Source organism: Camelina sativa, chromosome 10 (genome assembly GCF_030686135.1).
Source record: "Camelina sativa cultivar CO46 ecotype springtype chromosome 10, ASM3068613v1".
Classification (NCBI taxonomy): domain Eukaryota; kingdom Viridiplantae; phylum Streptophyta; class Magnoliopsida; order Brassicales; family Brassicaceae; genus Camelina; species Camelina sativa.
Window position 1 is genome coordinate 26,946,621 of NC_141889.1, and position 21,414 is coordinate 26,968,034.

Below are 21,414 nucleotides of genomic sequence, written 5' to 3' on the forward strand. Positions count from 1 at the left end.
AACCTGCTGCGGTGAAAAGAAGGATTTGACTTTTATTTGGTCTTAGGAGCCTCTAGGTGAACTAGAGGTATTACCGTAACAAACAGTTCTTCGTTTTCTTTTTTCCATTTTCCAAAATATCAGATCTCTTCTTCTTCCTTCCTCCGCTTGAGACTTTTAGATTTATTTTGTGATCAGGCTCGGACTGTAAGATACTGCAACCTCTGTTAATCATCTTCTCTTATGGCGGATACTGTTGAAGAGCCTCAATTGCAAAATGGAACGGCACCAAGTGAGTCAGAAACCGAACAAAGTCCGACTCCGGAACCACAACTCCAAACTGAGCCCAAACTTGCCGGAGAAATTCCGGAAATAGAAACGGATGCGACGCTGGAGGTGACCGATGCGACGCCGGAGGAAGTACAATCTGAGGTAAAGCCGGAAGGAGTACAATCTGAGGTAACCGATGCGAAGCCGGAGGAAGTACAATCTGAGGTAAAGCCGGAGGAAGTAAAATCTGTGATAACCGATGTGGATCTGTCGCCGGGAGGATCCGAGGAGATCCCGATCCAGTTGAAGGAGGCTGATCAGGAGTCTTCTTCTTCTTCTGTTCTGAAGAAAGAAGATGAGGGGAATAAGACCTTTACCATGAGAGAGTTGCTTAGCGAATTGAAAAGCGAGGAAGGAGATGGCACTCCCCACAGTTCCGTTTCTCCCTTTAGGTTTCTTCTCTCTCTCTTTCTCTTTAATTTTCAGCTGGTTTGACTTGATCATGTAACTACTTTTTGGAATTTTGGTTAACTTTGTTTGTGCTTTTGTCTTGTGATTTTGCTCAGTCGAGAAAGTGCTTCTCAACCAGCTGAGAACAATCCTGCAATGGATCTGATTAACAGGATCCAAGTTAACGACGAAGAGGGCCGATCTCGCCAGCGTGTTCTTGCATTTGCTGCCCGCAAGTATGTTTACACTTTCCATCTCCTGATTAAGTTTAGACAAGAATTGCAATCATGGAATTTTTTGCTTTGTTTCAAAGTTAGTTGGTTGATCACCGAGTTAGATTATAGATACAGAGATTTAGTAAAATAGTTTCAAAGTTGCGCATTGGGAAGCTTGATATTTTATGTTTGTGCTGTTTTGGGAGCTGAAGTTATAAGCTGCAACTTTGTAGGTATGCTAGTGCGATTGAGAGAAATCCAGATGATCATGATGCATTATACAACTGGGCACTTATACTCCAGGTTTGGATTCTTCGTTTATAGTATTTAGCAGTTCTCTCTTTCAATCCCTTTCTTGATCTCTTATTCTCTCTTATATGTGATTGGCTTTCGTTGGATATATTCATATGGAAGTAATTAAAGTGGTGAATTAGATTTGGTCTAGAATTTGCTTGCAAGTGTTGAAGGAAACAATCGAAAGATAGCTGAAACATACAGTTAAAAATCATAAACACTGGGCATGAGATATAACTATGTCTGTAAGAGCTTACAAGTGTCAGTCTTTGGGGAGACGGGAGACCAGAACTTCTTTCGTTCATATGCTATTACTGGGAATGATACTGAATTCATTACTTGTCATATATCTCCACAGGAAAGTGCTGATAATGTCAGCCCAGATTCTGTTTCACCTTCTAAAGATGATTTGCTTGAGGAAGCTTGTAAGAAGTACGATGAGGCAACCCGTCTCTGCCCGACGCTTTATGATGTATGTATGAATAGGACTCTATATCTGTTTCTGGTTGATGTATCTGCAAATTCAATATAATAACTTTCACAATCATAACCAAGATAATTGTTATCTTCCGTGCATAAATGGCTTCAACTTTTATGTATGACGTGTTTGCATCTTTGACAGGCTTACTACAACTGGGCTATTGCAATCTCTGATAGGGCAAAGATGCGTGGTCGCACAAAGGAGGCTGAAGAATTATGGGAACAGGTAAGTAATATTGCACATGATATGACCTTATCCTGCTAATTGTGAAACCTATATATACTGTAGTTTGATCTCAAATTCTAATACTAAAGAAGTGTTTGTTTGGCCTTCTGATTCCAGGCAACTAATAATTATGAAAAAGCTGTCCAGCTAAATTGGAACAGTTCCCAGGTATTGTCCTTCATCCACTTCATCTGATGTACAAACTTCATGTACCGTCTTGTTTAAACCAAACCTTTGTCAACTATGTTATGTCCTTTTTAAGCATGTGTCATCAATTTGCTAGTTCAATATTTTTCGTCTTTTGATTATCTGAGATATGATTTAAACTATCAATTTCTGCAGGCATTAAACAACTGGGGACTGGCGCTGCAGGTAACCTAGCGACATTTGTTTATCTCTATGAGTTGCTGTGATATATAAAGATGTGCCTATTTCAGAACAAAAAAAAACTATGATGCTAAGAAATTAGGAATATACCCTGGGTTTTTCATTAGGAACTCAGTCAAATTGTTCCAGCTAGGGAGAAGGAAAAGGTTGTTCGAACTGCTATTAGCAAGGTGCTTATTCGACTTTTGAACTAATGTAAACTCTGGACCTGACATACATGATTGATTTCTTATTCTCCATTACACTTGTTTTACCATACAGTTTCGGGCAGCAATCAGGTTGCAATTTGATTTCCATCGAGCCATATACAACCTTGGAACTGTTCTTGTAAGTTCTGCTTGAATTTTTTTTGACAAAACTCCTACACGCAGCCGCAGGTTATGATTTGATTTCAGTCCAGTTAATTGACCACTCCTTATAACACATTTACAGTATGGATTAGCAGAAGACACACTTAGAACTGGGGGTTCGGGAAACGGCAAAGACATGCCTCCTGGTGAGTTATACAGCCAATCTGCCATCTACATTGCTGCAGCTCATTCGTTGAAGCCAAGTTACTCAGTAAGCCTTATATTCATTTTGTGCTGGAATCAAAGATGAATGAGTCATATTTCTATAGCATAAGATTTAGAGCCAGACTTAGATTAATCGCTTCAACTTCTTTGGGTTAGGCTGATCCTTTTCTTGGTCTAGGTTTACAGCAGCGCTTTGAGGCTTGTTCGCTCCATGGTACGTCCCTACTTCCACACAAAATCAAGTTGATATTTTATTTGTGGAAATGCCTCGAAATAAATTGAAGTATTGATGTTGACAGCTACCTCTACCACATCTAAAAGTTGGATATCTAACAGCACCACCCGTGGGCAACTCACTTGCTCCTCACAGTGATTGGCAACGCACGGAGTTTGAACTCAATCACGAGAGGCTTCTACAGGTACACTCTTACTTGGAGTATCCTTAGAACTATGTACAGAGATTCAAAAGATGATGAATAGTGTTTCTATAGAGATTCAAAGTCGTTACATAACCCGGTGTCGTGTAGGTACTGAAACCTGAACCAAGAGAAATGGGACGAAACCTGTCAGGAAAATCAGAAACAATGAGCACAAACGTGGAGAAGAAGACGGTAAAAGTGAATATAACAGAGATTGTGTCAGTGACCCCTTGTGCTGATCTCACTCTACCTCCTGGTGCTGGTCTCTGCATTGATACCATTCATGGCCCAGTCTTCTTGGTAAGTCTCCAAAATCCTGATTTTTGGTTTAGGAACTATTGGAACCGGGTATCGTTTGGATTGTTAGTTGTGCTGTGGTGAACCAAATGAAACAATTGAATTGGATAACAGGTTGCAGATTCATGGGAGTCATTAGATGGATGGCTGGATGCGATTCGTTTGGTTTACACAATTTACGCGAGAGGGAAGAGTGATGTTTTAGCCGGTATTATCACTGGTTAACAAAACCTCAAACCTTTTTTCATAATTATTTTGCTATTTCATTGTTAGTCTTGTGATGTATGATCTTAGTGAAATATTTTTGTTGCAAAGAATTCTCATTTTCAAACATAATTTTTCTTTTTCTCTTTTTGGAAATTACAATGGGATAATTACGGTTTTTTTACTTTTCTTTTCTTTCTGCGTGTCTCAAAATTCCCAAAAAAAAAAAAATGATAATCTAAATATTGGGCTAATGAGCCCATAAGTGTGTAGGCTTTAACGGCCCATTAAAACTCCGCCTCTTCTCTCACACTTCTCTCTCGTGAAAATCGCTGTCAGTTTCCGAAGGATCCACCGAGCTCAAAAACAATGGCGTCTCTGTCGTGTCTCTCGATTTGCGGACTTTCATCCTCCGCCTCTCCGTATACCAAGCCTCGGCTACTTTCTTCTTCGTCTCCGTCGCCGCGCCCTACTTTAGCCTATCCCTTACAAAACCCTAACAAGGTGATTGATCAAGGCTACCAAATTTCCTCCTAGAATGATTCTCTTGATATATCTCTCAATTCCTTTCTTTACTTGTCAGCTATGTAGGAAGGTAATTTGCAAAGCGGATTTTTCACAGGACGCACCACTAGTAACAGCCATTGGTGCTTGTATCCTCAGTTCATTTGTTTTTCCAGTGGCGAAACGAGTCAACGATGAGGAGGAGGAGGAAGAAGAAGAGAACTCAGCGATTGTTTCAACTGATTTGAGATTAGCTGCTATGGGAATCATCAGCTTCATCCCTTACTTCAATTGGCTGGTTTGTTTTCATTTCTCTAAATTTCCTATTTTAAAAAAATCTCCATTCTAATCAAAACTCTAAACAAATTCGAATTGTTTTTTTTTGGTTGATGAAATGGAGAGAACAGAGTTGGGTCTTTGCTTGGCTTGACACTGGGAAATCTCGTTATGCTGTATATGCTCTTGTTTATCTTCTTCCTTACTTGAGGCAATCATCTTTTGTTACACAACACCATTTTGTTACATTGTTGTTCATATGAAATCTTGAAGAATCCAAATTGCTTCGTATATACGTGACTTTGGTCATCTTGTTGTATCCAAATGTTTTGCAGTTCGAATCTGTCAATTTCTCCAGAAGATAGCTGGTTACCAATTACAAGCATTGTCTTGGGCATTATTCATGTTCAGGTTCTGATTGTTATGTCTTTTTTTTTCAAATCAAGCTCTTTGGTTGCAACAACATACTTTGGTGTTTTTAATCTTGTATCCTCCTTGTTTGTTTTTTTTTTTTTTTTGGGTGGGTGGATAGCTTGAAGCAAGCATTGCAAATGGTGATGTTGAGACACTTCGATTCTTCAGAGACACATCTGAAGACTTTTCATCTAAGAAAAGAATCCATTTTGACAAACATTCCAAGGTAACTTTAGTATCTTTATTACAAAGAGAAAGACTTTCAAATTCAATACATAACTGGAGTTTTGATTTGTCTTTTTTTTTTTGTTGTTTTTGCATTTGTAGGGTAAAAACCGTGACGATGAAAATTAAGAAAAACCCCAAAAGACACATAGAGAATAAATGAATATTTTGTAACAAACCTTTAGCTATGTATTAGCTTTGTTAATTTAATCTTCCTCGAAAACAAAATCATTTTTTTCTTCCACATTTGATTTTTTTTATACACCAACGTATTAAACCTGTATTTGAATTTGATGACTTTGTAAAAATTTGGTAACATGAAATGCAAATTAAAAACAAAAGAAACTTAAGAGGCCCATGGGCCTATACTATTAAGCGTCGTATAAAAAGGCGGAAGAGGCCCATTTGACATTGTATCAGACTTCGTGAGATGTTTCCGGTAACGAAAGGTTTAATCAGAAACTTGTCCTTGTTCCAACTTCGTCTTCCTCCTCTCGTAGCAGCAATGGCTCCTTCAAGCGTCGTTAGGGTTTACTCCACTGCTACCTCTCCTTCTCCTTCAGAGCTTTCCGTCAAGAAAGTTGGTACTCATAATGGAAGCTTTCACTGCGACGAAGCTCTCGGGTGCTTCATGATTCGCCTCGTCGATAAATTCTCCGGCGCTGATATCGTCCGTTCTCGTGACCCTAAGGTAACAATCACAGAAACAATCCTCAGACTGTTTAAGAAATGAGTCACTGATTAGTTGCTAGAAATTGCCTTCTTCAGATTTTGGAATTAGGGTTTCTTTGATGGTCATTTGTGAGGTGGTGGTTGATAAGATTCTCGTTTGTTGTATGTTACATGTAGATATTGGCAGAACTTGATGCAGTACTTGATGTTGGAGGTGTTTATGACCCGGAGCATGACCGTTATGATCATCACCAGAAAGGTTTTGAAGAAGTGTTTGGACATGGCTTCAACACTAAGCTCAGTAGTGCTGGTCTTGTTTACAAGGTTAGACAAAAACCTACACCATGGTGTTTGTTTGCTGTTTGCTCTTCTCACTAAGATTTCAATTTTTAAGTTCTAACTGTTGTTGTTGTTGTTGGTTATACTTCAGCATTTTGGTAAGGAGATCATAGCTAAGGAGCTTAATGTTGATCAAGACCACCCTGATGTACTTCGGTTGTTTTTAGCTGTCTACAAGAGCTTCATGGAGGTGATTGCAGATTTTCCATTTTTAACTCAAAATTTTGAGTTTCCTTTTATCATTGTTGGCTTGCTCTAAGTGCATTATTGGTTATTCTTCATATGGATATCAATTCTTGTTTGTTTTGATGACTTTATGTTGCTTAATATTTACAGGCAATTGATGCTGTGGACAACGGAATAAATCGGTATGATACAGATCAGCCTCCACGATATGTGAACAACACACATCTCTCCCCAAGAGTTGGAAGATTAAATCTGGATTGGATTGACCCTGACCAGTCACAAGAGAAAGAGAATGAAGCTTTCCAGCGTGCAATGGCTCTAGCGGGAAAAGAGTTCCTCGAAGTAAGTTCGCTTTTATATAACACTATATGTGCTTATTAGTTTTCTCTGTCCATTGCAATGTTAGTTTCCCAGAGACATAACATGTTTCATAAACAAATATAAAGCTTATGGTAGCTTCTTTTACATTGTGCTGTAGAGTGTCCAGTTTCATGCAAGATCATGGTTACCGGCTCGATCAATTGTGATGCAGTGTCTTGAAGAAAGATTCAAGACAGACCCCAGTGGTGAGATCATGATATTGAATAAATTCTGCCCTGTAAGTGTTTCAATACCTCCATTCCTCTTATCGATGCCAGTACGATTTGGAGTCTTAAGATTATAACTCTGGTTCTCTTGTGAGCAGTGGAAGCTTCATTTGTTCGAGCTTGAGCAAGAAATGAAGATTGAGCCTCTCATCAAATACGTCATCTACCAGGTACACCAACCTTCTAAGATAGCATCTGTCCATTAAAAAAATAGATTTTTAAAACTGGTTTGAAATGTGAACAAAAAAAAAAAAAAAAAAACACAGGACGAGCGAGCAAAGCAGTGGAGAGTTCAAGCAGTGGCGGTTGCACCAGACAGGTTTGAGAACCGGAAGCCTCTCCCTGAGAAATGGAGAGGCCTTAGGGATGAAGAACTCTCTAAAGCAGCTGAGATTCCCGGTTGTGTCTTCGTCCACATGAGTGGCTTTATCGGCGGAAACCAATCCTACGACGGCGCTTTATCCATGGCCCGAACCGCCCTCACTCTCTGACTCAGCATCACATGATCATTTCGCCCATTAACCCATTGAGAGAGAGGGAGAGAAATGATTTTGTTCTACAATTTCTGTTTTCATTGAGTCAGCTGAGAAACCCATTGAATGAATTTTCTTTGAATGGAATCATATCATGTTAAAACGTTTGTGATTTATTTTCTTCAAGGTTTTAATTACAAAATATATTAACTTTGGTCAAAAAAAAAAAAAAAACATTTGAATATTTAAGTTTCATAATTTCTAGGAAAAAAAAAGGTTTATTTGAGCAAAGAAAAAGAAAATCAGTTTATAAATTGATATTTTACCCAAAAAAAAAAAAGAAAAAAAAGGACATATCGTCGAACAGATGGAGCGCAATACACGATCTCTATGATCGGAGATATTTCACCTTTTTATTGGGACTTCTCTCTTAATTTCGCTTTCAGATAGTTCCCGAGATCGAGATTGTTTAGCTGCGTCGCTAAAGAAGAATCTATGGCGATCTCAGGCGAAGGAGACAAAGAAGAAGCTGTTACTCCAATCCCAGATGGTAACAAGTTCGTATACCAGATCCTCAATGGTCCAAACGAACAATGTTTTGATAATTTCCGAATGGATAAGCCTGTCTTCTATAAGCTCTGTGATCTCTTTCAGACCAGAGGCTTATTGCGTCACACTAACCGTATCAAGATCGAGGAACAGTTAGCAATCTTCTTGTTCATCATTGGTCATAATCTTCGAACTCGAGCTGTTCAAGAACTCTTCTGTTACTCTGGTGAAACCATTAGCCGCCACTTCAACAATGTTTTGAATGCAGTTATTGCAATCTCCGTTGATTTGTTTCAATCCAGTCCCAATTCTGATACCCTAGAGGATGATGATGATGATCCTAGATTCTATCCTTATTTCAAAGACTGTGTTGGTGTTGTTGATAGCTTTCATATACCTGTAATGGTTGGAGTCGACGAGCAAGGTCCGTTTCGGAACTGCAATGGACTTCTTACTCAGAACGTTCTTGCAGCTTCTTCCTTCGATCTTAGGTTCCGTTACGTGTTAGCTGGCTGGGAAGGTTCAGCTTCTGATCAACAAGTTCTCAATGCAGCTTTGTCTCGGCGTAACAAGTTACAAGTCCCTCAAGGCAAATACTACATTGTAGATCACAAGTACTCGAATCTTCCTGGCTTTATCGCGCCGTATCACGGTGTTTCAACCAACTCAGGAGAAGAAGAAGCAAAGGAAATGTTCAATGAGCGACACAAGTTGTTGCACGGAGCTATTCGCCGGACTTTTGGAGCTTTGAAAGAACGGTTTCCCATTCTGACATCAGCTCCACCGTATCCTCTGCAAACACAAGTGAAGCTGGTGATTGCTGCTTGTGCATTGCACAACTACGTCCGCTTGGAGAAACCAGATGACATGGTGTTTAGAATGTTTGAAGAAGAGACTATGCCGGAAGCAGGAGAAGATAGAGGAGTGGCGGCTTTAGAAGAGGGGCATGAACATGGGTTTCCACCAGACGAAGTTGGAGATAGTTTAAGGCTAAGAGATGAGATCGCATCTAATCTCTGGAACAATTATGTGCAAAATCTGTCTACCTTTTAAATAAATGTTAGCTTCTTTAACAGTTTTTTTTTTTTTTTAGTTTGTTAAGTAAAAAAAATTTCTTTACATCAAATCAAATATATCCAAACACCAAATGTAATGTAACACCAATCTCAGGGGAAGAGAAGACACCAAAAGAAGAGTAAATATCAAAATCAGGAGATGATCACAGCTTTTTGCTTTTTCGTAATCCATTTCCGCTTTGCGTTCTCTATAGCATCCTCTTTCAGTTTCAGTAGATCTTGGAAGGACCGGTTAAACTGTGACTCGATCAGGTTCAGTTCCGTCTTGAGGTCTTCTGGGTAGTCATTGTCTGAAATGGAAAGATTGTAGATGGTTGACATCATTGAGCAAGAATCCAGAAACGAGTTCATCGACTCTGCATCTCGACCAGCCTCCATGGCAGCGTTTGCGTTGTTTGAAGAGAAGGGTAAGTAATAGTCTGCGGATATGTCTGACTTCATTGATTGTCCTGCAGCTTCTTCATCTTTCGAGTTCACAGTTTGCTGATTTGCTGCTTCATGATCGTCATGTGGAGAGTTTTGATTATGATGCGACGAGGTTCGGTCAGAGTTAAGTTGCATCATCAAGTCATCTATCATGTCAGCAATCACAACAACTTCTTCGCTTGTTAGATGCAGCTCCTCAACCATTTCCTCAGCGATTGCCTTAGCTGTGTCTGAGTGCAGATAGAATGCAAAGTGTACGATTCTACATTTACCTGTATTAGGACATTCAATTGATTCAGCAAATGAAAACTGTGAGAAGACTGAGTTTGGATAGAAGTTATTTGTTATAGCAAACGAACCAGATGAGCCAGCAATACGCAGAAGCATTGCTGCCGTGACATCATCACTCCTCTCTCCTCTCAACCTGAACTCTTTATCCTCTGCAAACCTCTGAAGTTCAATCGTTTGGCACCATGAGTAGTCTTCATTGCTTTTACGAGAGGAGCCACTGGAGACACTTCTATTCTCGTTATGATCCACATCCATGGGAAGATGTTCATGCTGTGGTGGTCTCACAGGTTTAGATGCTGTGCTTGATGAAGCAAGAAGAGCAGAGTCCTTGCACCCATCTCTTGCAAGGAACGAGTCCTTCGAGAGATCTAGAGCAGTTGGTCTTGAAGAGGCAGGAAGAAGACATTTCTCTATAAATTGCCTAACTTGAGGATCATCAACTTTGTTGAGAGATTGAGGCTTTATACCCTGCAAAATGCAAAGTTTCAAAGGGGAGCCCAGCTTCAACAAATAATTTTGATGGAAAGTCAAGATCGTGGAAGACTTACCGAGGTGACCTTTTTATAAATTTGAGCCTGGTTTCTGCACTCGTTGTATGGATATTCACAGGTTACCATCTCCAGCATACACATGCCAAAAGAATAGATGTCCACAAGCTCATTGTATTCCTCTTCATACAGCTCAGGAGCCATGAATTCAGGAGTACCTGAATGCACTCAAAAAATTTCAGCTACAGTAGATTTTCAAGGGTCTAGGAAGGAGGATATTTTTTTTTTGGTGTATTACCTATCACACTTCGTGCAGTGGGTTGCTGCAGAACAGTTGCGAGTCCGAGATCTCCAATTTTGACCTCTCCAGTATTTCCATTGACAAATATATTGTCACACTTAAGATCGCGGTGAATAACAGGAGGAGTCTCAGAATGCAAATAGTTCAAGCCTTTGAGAATCTGCCTTGCCCAGTTCTTGATGGCCCTGGGATCGACCTTCCTATGCTTCTTACGGTATCTTGGCGCATCGAAAGAAATGGTGATGAGAAGAAAACAGAAAGCGAAGGGTCATATAACAGAAGAGAAGTGAGGAGGAGGAGATAGATACTTACAGCCTGAGACTACCAGAGGTGAAAAGCTCAGTGATCATGTTAATAGTCTTGCTCTTTTCGTCAACCCAAGAGTAGAAGAGTTTGATGATGTTGTCATGTTTTAGAGCTTTTAGTAGATGAACTTCAGAATAGAGCCTTTCAAGTTGACCAGGCATCTGCATTACATCCTCAATGCTAACTAGGTTCCAAGCAACTTCAATCCCGTCTACTTCGTCAAACGCCTTATATCTGGTATATATATATATAAATATATATATATGGATGGGGGGGTGGGGGGGGAGTTAACAAAACAAATCAGAATAATTTTCCTTTGGAACTAAAAAGACAAAAGCATAGGGTGTAGGAACCATACACAGTCTTGAAAGCTCCTCTCCCCAGGACATCATCATACTGAAGAATAGAACAAAAAAAAAAAAAAAAAAAACGATAACTACTTTGTTTTCCACCATTCATGCTATATATAAATTAGCATTCAGCAATGCAACATGATCTTAAGGTGGATTGGATTGTTCCAAATGCATGTGTAACACAGATTAAAAGAAATAATATACAAAACACACACACACACACACACACGCATAAGATCAAAGTAACAGCTCTCATTAGGTAGAACCACAAAGACAAAAGAGAAGTCATTCAAACTAGGTCAAAATGTTCGAGCTCTGGTCATTTTCCTCATAATGCAAAGATTAAAAACGAGAATGAGAGAGGAGAAAAACAAAGGTGAGAGCGTACCCTGATGTAACGGCCAGAAGGATCTTTCTCGGCGAAATCAGCCTCTTCCATGGACGATATCTGACCTAAAAATCCAGAACCAGAAGCCAATATATGTATATGTGTATGCACAAACAAAACAAACCAATCGAGGAAGGGAGATTACAAATGAAAAGAAGCAAAAAAAGGATCGAGGAAGGGAGATTATTATTATTATTACAGGGAGAACAAAAAAAAAATGGCTATAAGAAATGGACGGAGAAGACGGAGATGATGATGATGGTACAATCGGAGAAAGCCTCATGAGCGAAGCAATACGAATCGATTGAAGAAGATCGGAAACGGAGTTTGGCGGCGGAAGGAATCATCCCCATCATTTCTCCGATCTCCCGATTTGTCGATCTCTCTCTCCCCTCCCCCCTCCGTCGTGATTATCCGTCTCGGTCTCTTTTGTCAGAACAAAAACAAACAATCCTTCTTCCATTGATGATGATGATCCTCCATGATTTTTGTGCAAGAATCTAGAGACAGTAGTTTTATTATTATTATTGCGATGAGATCAACAAGGATGAAGAAGAAAGAAGAAGAACAAGGATGATGATGATGATGAAATCGAAAGGGAATAATAAAAAAAAAAAAAAAAAAAAAAAAAGAAGGGGGTAGGGGGTAGGGGGCGGCCACCAAATAAATCGGGAAAGTCAAATTATCTGTCTTTATCAAACCAATAACGCTCTCTCTCTTCTCTTCTCTTCTCTTCTCAACAAATTAATAAATTTGGCATTCTATTTTCATTTATTTCAGGCCTTTTTTATATATTTGTCATTTATCAGGTTTGGAGTACTAATTTCTTTTTTGCTAAACTTGTAAATATGAGATTAATGAAAAATAGGTTTTACAAACATTGTAATGCCTACAAAAGAGTAACCTTGGCAAAAAAAAAAAAACAAGGTTACAATAGAATTAGTTGAGATTTGAGTGATTTAACGGATTCAAAGGGTCATTAGCTTTCGCCAATGTTTCCTATGTCTTCTAGAGGTGATGATGTTGTGCAACTCCCTGTCGACAATCTTAAAGATGAGGGGGGGGGGGGGGGGAAGCTAAGCGTTGTGAGTTGTGTAGAATGTTGTTTCGCTGCCTCGAGATATTGTAGACTACCACTTGCGCTGTAACTTTTCTGAGCAAAGAGGGTGCCGAAATACAGGAGAATCGGGTCCAGGAAAGAAGTTTTTCCCAAGAGCAGAACAAGCGTTGGTGAGGGCAGATTCTACTAAGGACCAATCTCCAAAGGTGGGCTGAGAACTCACAAACTAACAGGAGTTGGTCCCGAGTTTCTGACTGAATCGTACAGAGACAACAATCTGAGGATTGAATATGACCCAAGAAGCTAATTTTTGTCGTTTTTATTATATATTAAAAAGTTTTGTTAATCGTTTTTTCTTTCTTTTATTTCTAAATCATCTGAAATATGTTACTGTATTGTAAAGATTTTTTGTTTTTGTCAATTATAATCAGGAAAATTGTGGAATTTTAAAATTCCTTGGATCATTACCATATATATACCATCGATAATGTACTTTACTATTTTTATTAAGGTTTTTAAATTACTAATCGGATAATAGATATAACTATAATATATCTTGAATGGTAGAACATTAATACAAATATCTACATCATTTTGTCGTTGAATAATATATTTTGTGTGTCACCTTCTACCTCTTTTACTAGGTTCACTTGTTTCCTTTATAGTGATTGCAGCAGGATCAGCAGTTTGAGCTGGACTAGCGAGGTGATCCTTATCAAACACTATGTTTTCAGTAGTGGTGTTTCGGGGAGCAATTGCTATTGAAGCTGCTAAGATACATGTAGCCGTGTTTTCCATTAAGTTATTATCTTTTTCATAGTTTAGTCTATGCCTTCTTGCTGTACTTTTATGGATCTGCGTAGGAAATCATATGTCTGCAGACTGCAACAGTATAGAAGAAGAGTAATGAAATCTAGATATTAGCTCTTGCAGAGTTTTCAAAATTTTCCATAACATTTCTACTGAAACTACATGGAACAAACTATTATCCAGATCTCACCTATCTTTTGTTAAGATAAGTGTTGAAAATGGAATTTGAATAATATAGCTTGTTCCATAGAACTTCAGTAAAGTGCCTAGGAAAACATACCAAAAGCAGCATTTAAGAAGAGTAGTGAAATCTGCCTTGGTGAGTTTCATTCTTTATCGGTCTTCTTCGATTTTGTTTACCATAATGCGGTTAAATACCATTAGATAGGACAATTATTTTAACAAAAAGTATTTGAGATCTGGATAATAACTTTTTTCATAGAACTTTGTTAGAAGTGTCTGAGAGAGTTTAACTTTATACGGGCTAATCCACATAATTACTAAACATACCTCAAAACTTTTGAATTCTCTCAACATCATTAACACATACTATAATGTATTTTCCTACTTTTATTATTAAGGTTTTTCTATTATTAATTGGATAATAGATATAACTATAATTCAATTTTAATGAATCTTAAATGGTAGAACATTAATACGAGATATAAATCATTTTGTCGTTTTTCTTTTTTTGGTGAATACAATCATTTGTGGTTGAATAATATATTTTTGTGTTAAAAGATGCAATTGCTTTTATTGAATTAGTTGGTCAAACAGAGAGTATGTGAGGAAAGAGAAAGAGAGAACAAAAAAGAAGAAGGAATTGTTAGTTTCTGTAAGAAAAATGAATAAAACATGTTCATTTTAAAGATCAAAATGAAAATGCCAAAACAGATAATTTAAATATTTTATTCGATATATTTTCACAAAAATAGGGAATAGAAAATTCGTAACAAAAGGGATTTGAAAGTATTTTACTTATATATAAAAAAATATAACTAGTTTGTTCAATAATCAATTAAAACGAATATTTTTTTTAAAAAATTGAAAATGTAAAAAGTGTAATTAATTGAATAATTCGGATATCTAATGAATATATATCCGATCGATGCCAATTAAGAAGAGTCCAATATTTTATTCAAAAAAAAAAAAAAAAAAAAAGCAAAGCAATGAATGAGTCGTCGTCGTCGTCGTCGTGGTTTATCGAGCGACGCGGTGAGGCTAACATCGGTGAGCCATCCAACAACCTTCCTATTTTAATTTAATGCTTTTTTAATTTCTTTATATGAAAAAAAAAAATCAAAAAATCGAAGAAAATAAAAAACCCAGAAAGAGCCCAAAAGAAATAGACGCAGAGACAAAAAAGAAACAAACTTGTTCCTCCTTTATTGTACGATTCAGTTCATCATCATCTCCGATCTCCTCCTCCTCCTCCTCCTCCTCCTCCTCTGATCTTCCAAATCTCCGGCGATGTACGTTAGAGCACTTCCGACGACGGATGTGAATCGGAACACGGAGTGGTTCACGTATCCTGGTGTTTGGACTACTTATATTCTCATCCTCTTCTTCTCTTGGCTCCTCGTTCTCTCCGTCTTCCATTGTTCTCCTGGCATCGCTTGGACCATCGTTCACCTCGCTCATTTCACCGTATTCCCCCCCCAATCTCCTCCTCCGATCTGTTTGATTTCTTGATTTCCAATTTTTTTTTTTGGGTTGATTTTATATAGATTTGAAATTTGTGTAATTTCTAGGTCACGTATCATTCGTTCCATTGGAAGAAGGGAACACCGTTTGGAGATGATCAAGGAGTCTATAATAGGTTGACTTGGTGGGAACAGATTGATAATGGCAAGCAGCTTACACGTAATCGCAAGTTTCTCACCGTTGTTCCTGTTGTCTTGTAAGTTTCCTTTCTCTTTCAAATCTCGACGATCTTCTTCTTTCCCCCACCGCCTCTTGTTTCTTCACCTTCTTCATCACATAATGGTTGCAGTTTTTTTTTTTTGCAATTTAGTTTTTGTGTAGGAGATGCTCTGATGATCTTTTAATTTGCCATACTTGTGTTCTCCTATTGATTTCCAATGTTGGAAAAAGTGATGCTTTTTGTTTTGTTTCTGTGATCATTTTACCTCTGGTTATGTAGAGTAGAGATGCTCTCAACGAGCTTAATTTACTTACCCCTGCCTGCTTAATTGCAAGTCGATTTTTTTTTGGTAAAGCGGTTTGTTTTTGACAATCTGATTGGCATTATTACTATACAGTTTACATTTAGGCATGACAATAAAAATTATTCTTGCAGGCCCTATGAGTCTCTTCATTTTTAATTTCTGTTTGTTGAGTAGTGCGCTTCAAAAGTGTCACTTTCTGTGTTCAAATCCGTTTCACTGATTAGGGTTCGATCGAAGTTCCCTATTAATGATTGATATCATCAGTTTGTTATAAAATGCTTCTTTAGCGAACATCATAGATGTATATTTTAGGTCTAGACATTCATACGAGACGTAAGGTCTGTTGTGAGATTGCTGAATCTCTCTTAAAGAATTTTGTTGAATACCTCATGACGATTGGATCTTTCTGAACTGAAAATCTGATCAAACTTTTGCATGTAGGTACTTGATAGCCTCTCACACAACAGACTATCAGCACCCGATGCTCTTTCTCAACACACTGGCCGTATTTGTCATGGTGGTCGCAAAATTCCCACACATGCACAAGGTCCGCATATTTGGAATCAATGGAGACCAATGAAAACTTCTGAGAAAACAAAGATAAAAGGTATGTGTATTATGCGAGTCAGAGTAGTAGTTGGAATGTGGAATCCAAACGACAAGTGCCATCAGTCATTCAACGTGTCTGTACCCTTAGACAGACGTTGAATCCCAACAAGAGAAAAAATGTGTTATTTGGTCTCCATCCCATCGCATAATCAAACCTTTTCTACTCTTTGTTTGGGGCTTCTATTTAATTCATATTTGATCTCGTTTGTGGTCTCCTAGTTTCTTATTTTGTGTAATCCCGAAACCGGTTACAACAGAAGTTGTTTAGTGAGCAATCTTAGGGTTTGAATGAATAGTTGGGGAAGAGAAATTTATATACACTGTTTTTTTTATATATAGATTTATTTATTAATGTGAAATCAAAGCAACTATGTATTTATGGTTTACTAGTAGTAACGGTCGGTCTTTACTCCTAGCAAGTATAACACTGATCGTCGGTGTTCATTATGATGATGGGTTCAACGTGATAGGTGGTCCTCAATATTAATGTAGCACTAAAGAGATGTCATTGTTTGAAGTGAATTAGAGTCTTGCCCTGACACACCAGTTGTAATAAAGGCTTAGGATTTTACAGTGAAGTAAAACCTACAATTTGGTCTCATGGCATAGAAAAAGATAAAAACATGAAACCAAAGAACAATCAGTTCATCGAATATTGATTGACGTTTTTCGGATTTAATGAAGTGATCAACGAGATTTTGAAGATTCTCTCCTTCATGACACTTCTAAGAGGAAGATACATGTTGTCAAACAACGATGACCGACGCAACTGTTGTTATTTAGAACTGATTAAAAATTTGTTCAAACAAAGCATTTCTATTATTTTTAAATTGGGAATTTTAAGGTCTTTCAACACATAATCTAAATTAAGTACGAAAATAAACATAAATCTAAAAGTATGTTTAAACTGTAAACTTATACTGTCATATTTAGAATTTAAATCTAACAAAGACATTTTAGCACACGTGAGGTAATCTATTCAGCTCAAAAGGGAAATTGACAAAATCGTGTTCCCACCTCCTAAAAATTGATAAATAATTAGTTTATCGTTAGTGTGTCATTTTCTCTTGTTTCATTTTTATTTTTTGATAAAGTCTTTTTTCAAGTTTATTGTTAAATGTATCAATGAATATAAATTAGGTGACACATAAAACCAAAATAAAACAATGGGGAATTTAACCCATTTGTTGTGATATCATCACCTCGTTTCTAATTGTTTAGTGAGTAGGTAGGTGAGTCACATATATGAGGCTATTGACTCAGGCAACAACTAAACACAAACAACGATCAAGTCAAAATGTGGCGAAAAAAAAAAAAACAAATGAAAAACATCAATTTTCTTAAATCAAGATGTTATAATTTTCATTTATCATAAATCCGATAGGGTCAATATCTTAAAATTGGAAGAGGAGTCATAGTGTTTTCATTTTGCTATTTATGAGCCGGCCTGCTCAAATCAAATGTAGAAAAGAAAAGTAAAAGTAGATTAAAGAAAGAAAATTCAGCATATGGGTTATTGAAATAAAAGTAGGATTAGAAGATTAAAAGTTGACTAAGTAAGTGTAAACAATGTTTTGACCATTTCAAAACTAAGAGTTATAAAAAAAAAAACGAAGAGAGAAGAAAAAGACAAAAGAAGGAAAGGATCTTTGTTCAATTTAATTGATTCGTACCCTTTCCTTCTCTCTTCTTCTTCGTATAGTAATCGAAGAAACAGACTCTCAATTTTCCAAATTCCTCTCCTCTTAGAAATCAAACCTTTTTTTTATGTTTTTGTGTGTGTTTTGAACCTCTCTCTCGCAAGGAGGAGTTGTGACTCCTCTCGTATCGACGCAAGGTTTTGGGTTTTTTTTTTTTTTTTTTTTTTTTATATATTCAAGGTTCGTTTCGATGCAGACAAAGAGACAACACTAGTGTTTTTTTTTTTTGTTTTATAAGAATAGAGAGCATAAAATTTGAATCTGGTGATAGAATGTAAGCAAATCTATCTCATCTCTTCTCATAAACTCTTCGTCTTCTTCTCTGTTGTCTTATTCTATTGCTTTACTCCAAAGCAATCTCCTTTTTTTTTTTTTTTTGCCCTGATCGTATTTGATTTGTCATGATTTTATCATCTGACCACTTCCCCTTTTGGTCTTAAGCGTATAGATTAGTTTCAATTCGAAAACCATTGTTGCAAATTTATATGTTTGACTTTTTGTTGTTGTTGGGCAGAAGCTATAAATGATGGGTACCCGAGGGAACGAGGAAGAGGAAGACTTGTTCTCTGATGCTCGTGAAGAGGTTTCATCTGTTTCTGATTGTAACTCTGAAGTCGCCGCCGATGATTTTGTTCAAGCAACTGGCGATTTACATCTCTGGACTATGAATCCTGAGAGTGTTGACAACCGTCGCCAAAAGTTTTTTCAATCTATGGGTTTTAGTTTCAAAAAAAGAAACTTTGACCTCGATCTTGATCTTGACCTTGATCGTCTGGGAGATTCTTGTTCCGACCATGTCCCAGTTTCGAAACAGTTAAACTCTGTGTTTGAAACTAATAACGAAGAGGAGGATGAGGAGGAGGAGGAGAAGTTGCTGAGGAATGAATCTATATCCTCTAGATCCTCTGTTTCCTCTGTTTCATCATTGTCCACATCTTCTTTGGCTGAGGCATTTAGTTTCAGAGGTTCGTTTCAGAATCGTGCCAAGAACATTGATGATCAGATTTTGCTGACGAGAGATTATTCCAGCAACAGTAGTAGCATTGCTGAGGGATTGAGTGAATCTGGTTCGAGTAGGTCTGGTAGCTATGGAGATTTTCAGAACTCTCCCATGAGTCGTTATGAAGATTCGCCTAAGAAGGGAGGAGCTAAAGGTTGGTTAAAGAAGTTAGGTGTGTTAACTCATATTCTCGACAAAAATGAAGAGTGCACTGATGGTGAGTCAATGGGATCATCGGTACGGAGGCAACTAACTCGAGTTCAGTCTTTTAAAAAGCAGTTCAAGGAGCTTTCGTCTCTTTGCATCGGACAAGAGTTCTCTGCGCATGACGGATCCGTTGTGGTGATGAAGTTTTCACATGATGGGAAGTATTTAGCTAGTGCTGGCGAAGACTGTGTTGTGCGAGTGTGGAACATAACTGAAGACGAGAGAAGAGACAACGAGTTTGAAGTGGTGGAGTCTGACTCAAGCTCTAGTTGTGTCTACTTTGGAATGAATGACAAGTCTCAGATTGAGCCTCTCAAGACTGAGACTGACAAGGTTGAAAAGAGCAGCAGAGGGTTGTTGAGGAAGAAGTCAGAATCGACTTGCGCTGTGTTGCCCTCAAAAGTCTTCAGTATATCTGAAACCCCTCAGCACGAGTTCCAAGGACATAAGGGTGAAATCTTGGATCTTTCTTGGTCGGAGAAAGGGGTAAATTACTTTCCGATTCTGTTTTCTCTTTCAATGGTAAGAAGATGAGATGATGGAACTAATTAACAACTTGTGATTGTGCTCCAGTTTCTACTGTCATCTTCGGTGGACGAGACTGTTCGATTGTGGCGAGTTGGTTCTTCTGATGAATGCATCAGAGTTTTCTCTCATAAGAGCTTTGGTGAGTTTCTTTCTTTATCTGCCTTCTTTAGTTCTGTTTTTGGTATGTCTTCTTACGCACGTTCTCTCTTCCTTTGTGACAGTGACTTGTGTGGCATTCAATCCTGTGGATGACAATTACTTTATAAGTGGATCGATTGATGGGAAAGTCCGAATATGGGATGTGTCCCGTTTCCGAGTTGTTGACTACACAGATATAAGAGAGATCGTTACAGCTTTGTGCTACCGACCTGATGCTAAGGGTGCTGTAGTAGGTTCTATGACTGGAGAATGTCGCTTTTACCATACAATTGGTACGTTTTTTTAACTTTTCGGATTACCAAACACTCAACTAAAATCATATGTGTGTTTTGATATCTGAATCATCTTTATGAACTTCAGATAACCAGCTGCAACTGGACAGAGAGATCAGTTTACATGGGAAGAAGAAGGCTCCTAGCAAAAGAATAACTGGTTTTCAGTTTTTTCCTGGTGATTCGGACAAACTGATGGTTACTTCTGCTGATTCTCAAATCCGAATAATCTGCGGGGTGGATACAATCTGCAAGCTTAAGAAAGGTTTCTTCTTTCGTTCGATATATGTAGGTGTTGCTGTTGTGAGTTTATTTATGGTGGATATATATTTTTGCAGCTTCAAGTCTTGGAACAACACTGACGAGTCCAACATTTGCTTCATTCACATCTGATGGGAAACATATTGTCTCAACAATAGAAGACTCAGGCATTCATGTTTGGGACTACTCTCAACCCAACAAGAAGGCTTCTTCTCAGAAACCAAAAACCATTAGATCTTACGAGGGGTTTCTCTCTCAGAATGTGTCTGTGGCTATACCTTGGCTAGGCCAGCAGGGGAAGGAAGACAATTTCATAGCAGATTTGGAAAAAACGTTTGCTCACTTCCCGGCTCCCATGGACTATTTATCTCCAAACAAAGGAGGAACAACGTGGCCAGAAGAGAAGCTTGGAGTAGTAGTAGCAGGTGCGGCTGCAGCAGCGGTTTCAGCTACAGTCAGCAGTAGATCCAAGTTGAGGCTCTTAAGGAGTGTATGCCAGAACGTTAATACCTCTTCGCCTCACCTGTGGGGGCTTGTTATTGTGACAGCAACTTGGGACGGTAGGATCAGAGTGTTCCATAACTACGGTTTACCAATTCGGGTCTAAAGACCCTGAAGCAGTGCGTGTAGATTTGAGAGTTGTGGCAGTGTTAGTGCAGTATTCTTTGATTTTGTTTGGTGCTCACTTAGCCTTAAGATATGCACATTAGGATCATGAGCTAAGTGGGTCTCTCTTTGTATTTGCTTGTAATTGGTACTATTGTATAGTGTGACATCTTTTTTTTTGGTGTGTAATCAATCATTGGTTATGAAAATACCAGTCTTCACTCGGATTTGAATTTGTTTTCAAGGTAATTGTCCTACTCATAAAACTAAACATTAACAGTATATTAATAAGAAGCTGTAGTACCTAGCTAGTCTCTTATGAAGAATTGGGAGAGTTGTATTTTGGCATGTATATATCTATGTTATTATAATTTGAAACCAATCGAATATGGATCATTTGTTATAGGCCAAAAACACTTCAACTTATTGTTTGCCCACACTAAA

At 38.0% G+C, this 21,414-nt stretch overlaps 6 protein-coding genes across 10 annotated transcripts; 5 read left to right on the forward strand and 1 right to left on the reverse strand.

Moving 5' to 3' along the window:
- The first annotated feature begins 8 nt into the window (after positions 1-8).
- LOC104719860 (protein HLB1) lies at positions 9-3,931 on the forward strand. 2 transcript variants are annotated; one of them, XM_087469702.1, is made up of 15 exons: positions 9-186; positions 553-701; positions 816-935; positions 1,148-1,217; positions 1,567-1,680; positions 1,831-1,914; positions 2,032-2,082; positions 2,257-2,286; positions 2,409-2,471; positions 2,563-2,628; positions 2,734-2,862; positions 2,995-3,030; positions 3,116-3,235; positions 3,344-3,535; positions 3,647-3,931. In XM_087469702.1, exons 2-15 carry the CDS (start codon positions 628-630, stop codon positions 3,755-3,757), a joined length of 1,260 nt encoding a protein of 419 aa, XP_087325828.1. In that variant the 5' UTR covers positions 9-186; positions 553-627; the 3' UTR covers positions 3,758-3,931. The 2 variants fall into 2 exon arrangements, with proteins under 2 accessions (XP_087325828.1, XP_010436145.1); XM_010437843.3 differs by having other exon boundaries at positions 108-701.
- An 81-nt stretch (positions 3,932-4,012) lies between these two features.
- Positions 4,013-5,383, forward strand: LOC104719861 (uncharacterized). The gene is made up of 6 exons (XM_010437845.3): positions 4,013-4,240; positions 4,320-4,538; positions 4,648-4,727; positions 4,852-4,927; positions 5,049-5,156; positions 5,258-5,383. The coding sequence occupies exons 1-6, from the start codon at positions 4,106-4,108 to the stop codon at positions 5,282-5,284; spliced, it is 645 nt and encodes a 214-aa protein (XP_010436147.1). The 5' UTR covers positions 4,013-4,105; the 3' UTR covers positions 5,285-5,383.
- A 64-nt stretch (positions 5,384-5,447) lies between these two features.
- Positions 5,448-7,575, forward strand: LOC104719862 (uncharacterized). Its single transcript, XM_010437846.3, has 7 exons — positions 5,448-5,846; positions 6,005-6,151; positions 6,258-6,356; positions 6,503-6,694; positions 6,831-6,950; positions 7,038-7,109; positions 7,206-7,575. The coding sequence occupies exons 1-7, from the start codon at positions 5,586-5,588 to the stop codon at positions 7,428-7,430; spliced, it is 1,116 nt and encodes a 371-aa protein (XP_010436148.2). The 5' UTR covers positions 5,448-5,585; the 3' UTR covers positions 7,431-7,575.
- A 1,369-nt stretch (positions 7,576-8,944) lies between these two features.
- LOC104720714 (serine/threonine-protein kinase WNK8) lies at positions 8,945-12,306 on the reverse strand. Its single transcript, XM_087469703.1, has 8 exons — positions 11,790-12,306; positions 11,591-11,655; positions 11,208-11,245; positions 10,856-11,083; positions 10,541-10,761; positions 10,303-10,460; positions 9,823-10,222; positions 8,945-9,735 (listed from the first exon to the last, which is right to left on the reverse strand). The coding sequence occupies exons 2-8, from the start codon at positions 11,639-11,641 to the stop codon at positions 9,170-9,172; spliced, it is 1,662 nt and encodes a 553-aa protein (XP_087325829.1). The 5' UTR covers positions 11,642-11,655; positions 11,790-12,306; the 3' UTR covers positions 8,945-9,169.
- A 2,278-nt stretch (positions 12,307-14,584) lies between these two features.
- Positions 14,585-16,596, forward strand: LOC104719864 (uncharacterized). The gene is made up of 3 exons (XM_010437847.3): positions 14,585-15,107; positions 15,212-15,360; positions 16,070-16,596. Exons 1-3 carry the CDS (start codon positions 14,931-14,933, stop codon positions 16,206-16,208), a joined length of 465 nt encoding a protein of 154 aa, XP_010436149.1. The 5' UTR covers positions 14,585-14,930; the 3' UTR covers positions 16,209-16,596.
- Positions 16,597-17,799: 1,203 nt separating this feature from the next.
- On the forward strand, positions 17,800-21,179 carry LOC104719865 (uncharacterized). Of its 4 annotated transcripts, none has more exons than XM_087469704.1 (6): positions 17,800-18,074; positions 18,452-19,630; positions 19,718-19,811; positions 19,894-20,103; positions 20,192-20,368; positions 20,442-21,179. In XM_087469704.1, the coding sequence occupies exons 2-6, from the start codon at positions 18,461-18,463 to the stop codon at positions 20,969-20,971; spliced, it is 2,181 nt and encodes a 726-aa protein (XP_087325830.1). In that variant the 5' UTR covers positions 17,800-18,074; positions 18,452-18,460; the 3' UTR covers positions 20,972-21,179. The 4 variants fall into 4 exon arrangements, with proteins under 4 accessions (XP_087325830.1, XP_087325832.1, XP_010436154.2 ...); XM_087469706.1 differs by having other exon boundaries at positions 17,807-18,074; positions 18,455-19,630; XM_010437852.2 differs by having other exon boundaries at positions 17,809-18,211.
- Positions 21,180-21,414: the final 235 nt, after the last annotated feature.